We start from the raw sequence: 10,491 nt of genomic DNA on the forward strand, positions 1-10,491 counted from the left end.
GGTTCAAGTGAACCACCCTAGACCAAGGTTTATAGCTTAGTTGTGCCTATACAAGTTGCTGTATTTGACATGGGTTCAATTTCTTACTATTCGTATTACGATTAGGGGTGGCAAAATTAATCCAAACGCATTGACTCGTCCAATTCGTTTAAGTTTTAATAGGTTTGGACTAGAATAATTTTAAAATAGATTGTTTTGGACTAGACCAAATTAACCCATATAAAATAATCAGTCCAAATAGACTCATTATGATGCCCAATGTTGACCCATGGAAATGCTCAATCTTAGAGTTCTATCTTGACTCATATTTTGATGAATATTTTTTAATTTTCTATAGTTTGGTTGGTTTAAATATTTGAAAGATATTTTTTTTATGAATTTGTTTTGTCCAATTGGAGGAAAATATTTCCCGTATTAAGAGAAGAAAAAATATTTTCCAAAACTCTTTTTCAACTTTTCCCATCTCCACCAACCCCCACCATTCTAACCCCACACACCCAACCCTTACCCCTCCACCCAACCCCTACCCCCACCCCCATCCCCACCTCACCCCCAACTCTCACCCATTGCTGCTGCTGCTACTACTGCTACTCCTATTACTATTACTATTACTACTACTATTACCACTACCACTACTACTCCTATTACTATTACTATTACTACTACTATTACCACTACCACTACCACTATTACTACCACTACCACTATCACTATCACCACCACCACTACCACTACCACTACCACTACCACCACCACCACCACCACCACTACCACTACCACCACCACTACTACTACTACCACTACCAGTACCACTACCACTACCAACACCACTACCACTATAACTACCATTACCACTACCACTATTACTACTGCTACTACCACTACTGCTACTACCACCACTACTACCACTACCACTACCACCACCACCACCACTACCACTACCACTACCACCACCATCACCACCACCACTACCACTACCACCACCACTACCACCACCACTACCACTTTCTTTTCATGATGTTGAATGATTTATTAACTAATTGTTGTTGACAAAAATAATCATCAAACATGAAAAAAAAAATCTGATAATACATAAGAAATACATTATCACAAAAGAAAAATTAACAAATAAAATTTATATCAATAAAATAAAGAATGGATACTGAGCTATTCTTTAGGTATCACAAAAAAAATATATAAGATACTCCTTTTATTGAAATGAAAGAAAATACATATTCTACGATATTAAAAAAAATATTCTTTTTGTTGAAATAAACGAAAATACTTTTTCTACAACAGGAAAAGAAAATACTCATTTTGTGAAAAAGAAAATACTTTTTCTACATCATAAAAAGAAAGTACTCTTTTTGTTGAAATAAAAGAAAATACTTTTTCTACAACATGAAAAGAAATAATTTATTTTATGAAAAAAAATTCACATCATGAAAAGAAAGTACTTATTTTATTGAAATGAAAGAAAATACTTTTTCTACATCATAAAAAGAAAAAGAAATTTTGTTGAAATGAAAAAGAAAATACTCTATCTTCAACACTAAAGAAGATACTTTTTCTACAACAGGAAAAGAAAGTACTCATTTTGTGAAAAAGAAAATATTTTTTGTACATCATGAATAGAAAGTACTCTTTTTGTTGATACAAAAGAAAATATTTTTTCTACAACATGTAAAGAAAGTACTCATTTTGTGAAAAAGAATACTTTTTCTACATCATGAAAAGAAAGTATTTTTTTTTTGTTGAAATAAAAGAAAATATTTTTTCTACAACATGAAAAGAAAGAATTCATTTTATGAAAAAAAAATCTACATCATGAAAAGAAAGTACTTTTTTATTGAAATGAAAGAAAATACTTTTTTTACATCATAAAAAAATTGTATTTTGTTGAAATGAAAAAGAAAATACTCTATTTACAACACTAAAGAAAATACTTTTTCTACAATAAAAAAAGAAAGTACTCATTTTGTGAAAAAGAAAATATTTTTTGTACAACATGAATAGAAAGTACTCTTTTTGTTGAGACAAAAAAAAATATTTTTTTGTACATCATGAATAGAAAATACTCTTTTTGTTGAGACAAAAGAAAATATTTTTTCTACAACATGTAAAGAAAGTACTCATTTTATGAAAAAGAAAATACTCTATCCACATCATTAAAAGAAAGTACTCTATTTAGGGTGAGGTTGGAGGTTGGGGTGGGTGGGAGTTCTAATTTTACTTCTTTTTTATTGTTCTGATTTTTATTAGTATTATAAGATGAAAAACTATCAAATAAAATTTTTAATCCAAATTGAGGAAAGAAATCATTTGGCATGAATTGATATTTATTCCAAAACATAAGATAATTTTTAGATATGCTTGTGTAAAAGTTGAGAACATTGCAAAGATTTGGATCAATTTGGGTGGGTTGAGTTACAACCCATTGTTTAACCCATTTTGACCCAGCACATCTTAATCTAAGTGAGCTTTGGGCAAGGTTGGGCAATGATCCATTTAATGAGTCAACCCATCTTGACGAACCCAAATACAACCCAAATAGCTCATTTGCCACCCCTAATTACGAGCTCAAAGTCTATAGGTCGTAACTAATACTAAAAAATTACGATCTCAAATTCCATAGGTCGTAATTAATACCAAATAAATTACGAATCTCAAATTTTAATTTTACTACTTTTTTATTGTTCTGATTTTTATTAGTACTATAAGATGAAAAACTATCAAATAAAATTCTTAATCCAAATTGAGGAAAGAAATTATTTGGCATGAATTGATATTTATTCCAAAACATAAGATAATTTTTAGATATGCTTGTTTAAAAGTTGAGAACTGTAAGCACGTGATTTTTGCCCTATATGAGAATTACTCCCAAAAAATTCAAAATAAAATGATTTGCCTTGGTGTGAAATTTTGTGAGATATTGTGATATTTTTGATAATTATTTGTATTTGTCTGTGTTTGTTTATTTGTTAAATTAATAAAAAAATACAAAAATATGTCGCATTTGCATGTAGGATTTAATTCTATAATTTTTACTAATTAAATTTGTTTACAAAAAATGAAAATTACAAAAATAGGCATCTTTTGCATTTTTAGCATTTAATGTCCAAATATACAATTTTATGCTTAATTATTACTTAATTGTGCGTTAATTGTTATTGGGAGTTAATTTGCACTTTTATAACTTAATTTAATTCTTAATAATAGTTTAAGTATTTTTATAATTTAGTTTTAGAGAAATAAAAGAAGAAAAGAAAGCAAAAATATAAAGAAAGTCGGAATTATGCCTCTTCTTCAATTCAAGCCACATGCCCAAAAATTGGCCCAATCTTCCCTACGACTCAGTCCATAACCCAAAAGACCCAAACCCCTTTGTCTTACATTTTACAAAAAACTAAATAAAACAAAAAAAAAAGAAGAAACCCTAAAAACTAAGGAAAACCATCCGCCCCCCCTCCCCTTGGCTTCTTCTTCTCCATCTCCAACCAAGCATCCATGGCTGCCCTTTACCTTCTTCTTCGACGCACCCTCGTCGTCCAAACAGCTGCTACCCAAGCACTCCATCTTCTTCGTCCACCATTGTTGCTCTAGTTCGTCGTCATTTGGTCGAGCTTCATCTTCTCCGGCAAAATAGTCCGTCGTCACCACCAGTTGTTTCTGCTTGTACGTCGACCAGCCCGTTGTTTGTTCCTTCTGTTGTTCGAAGCCCCGTCGCCGCTGCTTCGTCATGACCAAAACCAGTCGCGACACCACTGCTGCTGCCCCGACGTTGCTGTCCCAGCTTCGTCGAGGCTCATCCATGGCTGTCGCCGGACTGCTGCTGCTCGACGTCCAGTTCCTCCGAGCTGCTGCTACTGTCGTCTGCTTCATCTCCCAGTTGCTCCTGCTGCCGTTCATCACTTCTCCTTCATCCAGCTACTCGGTTGAGTTTTGGTCAAGGTCGTCGAGCGTCGTTTTGAGTTCGTCAAGTTTACAAGGGAGGTGAGTTCGTCGTTGAGTCCGGATAGATTTATTCCCATTTGAGGTTTGTCGAAACAGTCCATACAATCGAATTCGTCGTTGATTCATCTCCGGTTAGTTGTTTTTGAGTTTTATTTTTCTCCATATTTTGTTTGATATTTTCCGGATCCAAAATCGTTAAATGATTTAATCCTTGTTTTGTTCGTTGTTCATCTTTGAAATAATTTTCTAGTGTGTTCATGTTGTTTGTTAAATTAATTTTCAGATTTCAAAATAGAAGTTTAATTAGTTGTTTTCATGTTTATTTCATGTTTGTATTATTGTTTAAGTAAGTATTTGTTAGTTTGATGTTTGTTAGATTCAAATTGAAATTTAATTAACTATTTTTTCAATTTGTTTCATGTGTTTATGTATTGTTAGAAGTTGTTAATATTGTTAAGTTTAAGCTTAAGTTCATAATTGTTTGTTCGTCGATCTTGTTATTTGTCTAAAAGAATTTAGTTGTGTTTAGAGAAATATGTTGGTTTAATCGTTTAAATCCATCATGTTTGTTGTTTAAAATAGATTTAATTCATGTTCATACTTTGTTTGATTGTTCTTGAATCCGAAATTTGTATAGCTTGATTTCTTGTTTACCATTTGTGATTATTTCTTGAATTTGTCTCATAAAGTTTAATATAGGAATTGTTGTTGTAATTTTGTTAGAGTAGTTGATTTTAAGTTCAATATTATTGAATTTAGAAATCTAAATATACTTGTTTGTTGTTGTTGTTGAATCCGAAAATAGGATTGTTTGTTGCTAAAATATTGTTCAATCAAATTTTAGTTGTTCTTTGTTGTTCAATTTGTGTTCATGTGATTTGTTGTTGAAATGTTGAAGAAATCATGTTCATGTGATTTGTTGTTGAAATGTTGAAGAAATCATGTTCATGAAATTTGTTGTTTGAACATTGTTAGAAATTAATCATATTGTCTATATTTTGGTTAAGTTTGATTAATTGATGTGTTATAGCTGATGGGTAGTTTGGTAATTTATAGTACTTTCGGGGGTAAAATAGTAATTTGCAATAGGATCGGAGGGGTAGTTTAAGAATTGTACATTTTATAATTGTTTATATGAAGCATGGGGGACAAAATAAAATGGGGTGGGTTGTGATATGATTATTTAATATAAAGGGGGGACAAGACAAAATTTAGTGGGGGGAATCTTGCATTATTTTATGTTAGGCATGTGGGACAAAATATAATGGGGTGATGTGATATGTTTATTTAATGTAATGGGGATGAGTGGGAAGATAATGGGTTTGGTAAAGAAAATGAGTTGATTTTAATTGATTAAAAGATTTATGGATTGGGGGATATATAGAGAGAGGTCTTGAAATCAGATTTTAAGGACAGACAGACAGAGATAGAGAGAAAAAAGAATACGAAAAAAATTTAAGAGAGAAAGCTCCGGAAAAAAAATACTAAGACTTTAGAAAAACAAAAAGAAAAACATTCTGGAAATTCAAAAGAAGAAGAATATACACCTGATATATAGTCCAAATATTCTGAGATACGGATTGAGAAATTAAGGGTTAAACACTAACTAGTCTTTCAAAAATCTGAAAAGTTTCCCTTTGCTTCTGTCCGTTGGTTGTTGTTGTTTCCGGATTTTGTCTTGATTTTAAAATCTGTCACTAAGTTTCTCGTCGCTGGTTGTTACTAGTTGCTGGGATTGCTGTTGTTGTATGCTACTGAATTTATGTTGATCTCTCACTTTTCTTTTGCTTCCAATATCAGGTACATAACTGACACGCTGATTGTTGTAAACTGAAACAGGAAGCATGAATACGAAAAATGAAGAATTGAAGTTCTAAATTTATTTTGAATTATATTCTTAATTTTATTTGTATATATAAATTATTTAGCTTACAAAAATCGGAATCATGTAGCTATTTAATGTATATATAGTGGAACATCCAAAGATAGCTTAACGGATGAACTATCTATATATTGCTTAAAAATAATTAAATGGTGTAGTAACTCCGTCTAAGTTAAAAATCAAACGAATAGACCATTTCGGAACTTGTAAGAAAATTGTTTAGTTAAATAATATTGGTTAATTCCAGCATATAATTGTTTTAGATTAAAATTAGATTGCCAAGTAAATAAATAAATGGTGTAGTAACTCCGTCTAAGTTAAAAATCAAACGAATAGACCGTTTCGGAACTTGTAAGAAAATTGTTTAGTTAAATAATATTGGTTAATTCCAGCATGTAATTGTTTTAGGATTAAAATTAGATTGCCAAGTTTTTTTTTAATTTGACAAACTGAGAACATGCCTAGTATAATATAATTAGGTAGTAATACGTGAGCCTGTGCCCGTACTGGCAATGGACTGCTTTGCTTGTATCATTTTTTCAGAATTTACGAATCATATTCGAAACTCAACTATAATAACTCAAACATGTAAATAAATTAAGACCTTTTCTCTTTCATTTTTGTAGAGACAATTTTAATAGAAAATGTAGGCACTTTAGGATTATCCTAATAAAAATAAATGAGATGAGCCTCGCCAAATAAAACACACAAATTGCGGGGCCCTCGATAAATGTGTAATTAAAATTACTTAGACTTCGGGATGAGCCGTTTAGCAAAATTCCACGGCCTTACCCAGAAATAATAATACGATAATTGCTTCAGGCGTGCATTTTAATAATCTTACCTTCTTAAATTCGGGTGCGCATTTATGTGACCCAAATCCAAATCTCAATGGAGTCGGAATGTATAACAACCATGGGCGCATTGATTGTGACGTGGTTCGAAATGCATTTTTACAATGTTGCAATTCCATAAAAAATAAATAATAATAAAAGCGGTTTTAAACTTAATGAAAGCACATAAGTAATAACATGTAATAAATCAGATATCTAGCCATTATAACAATTTAAGCGACCGTGCTAGAACCACGGGATTCGAGGGTGCCTAACACCTTCCCTCGGGTCAACAGAATTCCTTACTTAGAATTTCTGGTTCGTAGACTTCATTTGGAAAGTCGAATATTTTCCTCGATTTGGGATTCAAGATAAACTGGTGACTTGGGACACCAAAAGCCAAACCTTTCCCAAGTGGCGACTCTGAATTAAATAAATAATCTCATTTCGAATATTGTCACTTAAATTGGAAAAACTCCCTCGCGCATTCAACCCTTCGGGGCGGGCGCGCAAAAAGGAGGTGTGACAAGAACATTGCAAAGATTTGGATCAATTTGGGTAGGTTGAGTTACAACTTATTGTTTAGCGCATTTTGACCCAGCACATCTTAATCCAAGTGAGCTTTGGACATGGTTGGGCAATGATCCATTTAATGAGTCAACGCATCTTGACGAACCCAAATATAACCCAAATAGCTCATTTGCCACCCCTATTACGATCTCAAAGTTCATAGGTCGTAATTAATACTAAAAAATTACGATCTCAAATTCCATAGGTCGTAATTAATACTAAAATTTCATACTGAAAATTCACTTAATCTACTTTACATATCTATAATAAATCATAAGAGAATTGAAATAATTTTGTACAATCAAGTATATGCATAATGGCTTCAGGTGGTCGCGCACCATTATGCAATAGTATATACATTATGTAATAATATATACATAATTTTACATTTAACAAATTAGCAAATGATGGCCTTAGACCTCATCATAAGCAAATTTTAACTAGGGAATATCATCGAATAAATATTTATTAATATTTACAAACTCAAAATGTGTGAATAAAATTTCTATGATGTGCAAAATAATAAATACGAAAGAGTCATATGAAATCTATACACGAGATGATATAGTGGAGTTTATCAAAAGTATAAGGAGATGGGGAGATATAAGTCCCATATGGTATAATCATCACAATGTGTGCTTGTACCTATGAGAAAAAGTAAATACCAATTGGAATTGAGTATAAAAATATTTTGTAAATCTTATCGACCTTCATCCAAAAGGTGGAACAAGTCTTTGAGAAAGACATGCATACATTCATAAAATCATACTTTTTCTTATAGGTTTTGTCATTTCATAATTCAACACAGTTGCTTCATAATGTAAACAGTCCATATAATTCTCTTACCAGAAAAATATTTTAAATCCATTTTATCTTCCCTGGGTCACAAACATATAAATATCTTTTACCATGAATATTACCTAGACACTAACAAGTTTCTGTTATTACACATTAGTTTTAATGATGACAATAGTACAAATCTAACCAATTTTAATTGATTGCAATAATTCAGGAACGTGAAAGGAAAGTTATGCAACTAATGAAGATGTCAAAAGGAAAAGAGATCGCTTTGCAGCTGTCTTAAGCGATGTCTAAAGCAAATAAGGATGAGAAATCAGTTTGTAAATTAAGGAGAGTCTCTAGAGAAAAACATCAGAAGATTTTGATGAAAGTTAGAGTGATCAAAGATCAATCAAGATGTGTCGTAAATTACTCCGAGAAATCAGGAATGCAAGAAGGAAAAAAGATCATTGAATCTAGTCTTCCTTGTGAGCTGAATACAGAGGCAATCCTTGGGTCAAATCTCTTAGAATATCCTTTGCCCCAATCAATGGTCAAACTGCAACAGCTCCATCAACGAGAAGATCACAAGTTCTACCTATATGAAGAACTGAAAGACAAAAGGAAGAACCACGCAACTTGATATACATATTTCTATATCTTTCTAGTTTTTAATACAAACATTGTATTCTTGAGTTTACGAGTGTCGCAAAAGATAGGAAGAGTTAGAAAACAAACAAGAAGTTGTGTCAAGCATAAACAATCATTGTTGCTAAATATCGTTAGTGGTGAACGAACTAAAACCACAACTGTTGTAACGATTCATATATTGAAGATCTAAAAGAATCCTTGTGACCCAAGGGAACTGGATGTATGTAGCACAACGGTACTGAATCTATATAAAATTCATGTGTCTTTACTGCTTTCTTATTCCAGCACAATTTGCTTCTGCTAAATTTTAACCCTGGGAAGAAGATGAGTCGACTATTACTCTCTTTAGTCAACAGATTTTTAAATTGGTCACAATTTACCCCTTCCCTCTTGTGTTTCAACTGATATCAGAGAAAGTTTTCACGAGTACTACCTAACCACAAGTGAGAAAAAGATCATGGGATCAAAAAAAAGTCATTAGAGTACAATTTCAAGTGGGAACCTCTCAAGTAAGACTGCACTACTTTAATGGTCAGCACTTTTCACACTGGAAAGTGCAAATAGAAACCTACACAAAATCATATGACATTAAGATGTGGCGTATGATCGAAAAGGGAGATCTCCCAATCCCACCAAGGAAGGATAAAGACAGTAAGGTTATGGTACCATCCGACCCTCTCGATTTAGATGATTACACTGATGAACAAGCAGACATTGTTCAAGTGAATGCTAAGGCAAAAAATCTCATGTACAATACCATAAGTGGAGAAGAGTATAAAAAGTCACCAAGCTGTAAAACTGCAAAAGAAATGTGGTATAAACTGAAAGCCACACATGAAGGTACAAACAAAGTAAAAGAAACAAGGATAAATCTCTTGGTTCATGAACATGAACTGTTTCAAATAAAGGAGGGTGAATCCATTTAAGAAATGTTCTCAAGATTTAGCAAGATCATTGGAGATCTAAAATTATTCGGAACACCCTTGAAAACTGGAGAACAAGTCAGAAAAATTCTCAGAAGCTTACATACAGCATGACAGCCTAAAAATGTCAAGATCTTGATAAAATATTATACGATGAATTACGAGGATCTCATAGACTTTGAAAAGAATCATCTAAGCAGACGTGTACGAGAAAAGAAAAAGAAAAAGGTTGCTTTCAAGGTAACAACAGCCGAGTCTGAAAATGAAGAAGAAGAAGAAAAAGAAGGCGGAGAGCATGATGAAACTATATCAATGTTATATAGGGTAGTATCAAACATGATGAGAAAAACCAGAGAAGGAAGAAAAGGTAAACAATTTGCCAGAAAAGGAAGGCCACAAAATAAAAATGATGGAAGATGCTATGAATATGGAAAATTTGGCCATATACAAGCTGAATGTACGGAATTAGAAAGGAAATCAACAAAGGTTTTTAAAAGAAGAAATCATTCGGAGCTTGGAGTGACAAAGAAGGATATGAAAGTGAAGAAACGGCCAACACATGCTTCATGGCATTAGGAGAAAATAATGATGAAGAATTAGAGAATGAACTAGATGAAAAGCTAAGTCCTATGGCTATCGGAGAAATCAGCGAGGAACACCGCAAGAAAAGCAAAAAAGGAAAATGGTACCTTGATAGTGCTATCATGACCCAATTCTCCCTCCACAAGATGTCATGATGGTACCTAGTCTCTACGACTAGGTAAGCCTAACAATTGTGAAAATAATTGAAAATAAAGACAGAATCAACAACTCAATTTCAACAGTTAACTATATAACGGAAAAATACCGCTCGGCATGCACAAGCAAACCAACACTCGGGTATACACAATGTTCTCAA

The 10,491-nt window shown here is 32.5% G+C and overlaps 1 protein-coding gene across 1 annotated transcript; it reads left to right on the forward strand.

Annotated features, from left to right (window-relative positions):
- Positions 1 to 9,263: 9,263 nt before the first annotated feature.
- Positions 9,264 to 9,596, forward strand: LOC142165157 (uncharacterized). Its single transcript, XM_075223773.1, has one exon. The coding sequence runs from the start codon at positions 9,264 to 9,266 to the stop codon at positions 9,594 to 9,596; it is 333 nt and encodes a 110-aa protein (XP_075079874.1).
- Positions 9,597 to 10,491: the final 895 nt, after the last annotated feature.

Source organism: Nicotiana tabacum, chromosome 10 (assembly GCF_000715075.1).
Source record: "Nicotiana tabacum cultivar K326 chromosome 10, ASM71507v2, whole genome shotgun sequence".
In the NCBI taxonomy this organism is placed as follows: domain Eukaryota; kingdom Viridiplantae; phylum Streptophyta; class Magnoliopsida; order Solanales; family Solanaceae; genus Nicotiana; species Nicotiana tabacum.

What these genes read in the sequence shown, in the direction of transcription:
- LOC142165157 (XM_075223773.1), top strand. Translation starts at nt 9,264, where the DNA reads ATGTGGCGTATGATCGAAAAGGGAGATCTCCCAATCCCACCAAGGAAG.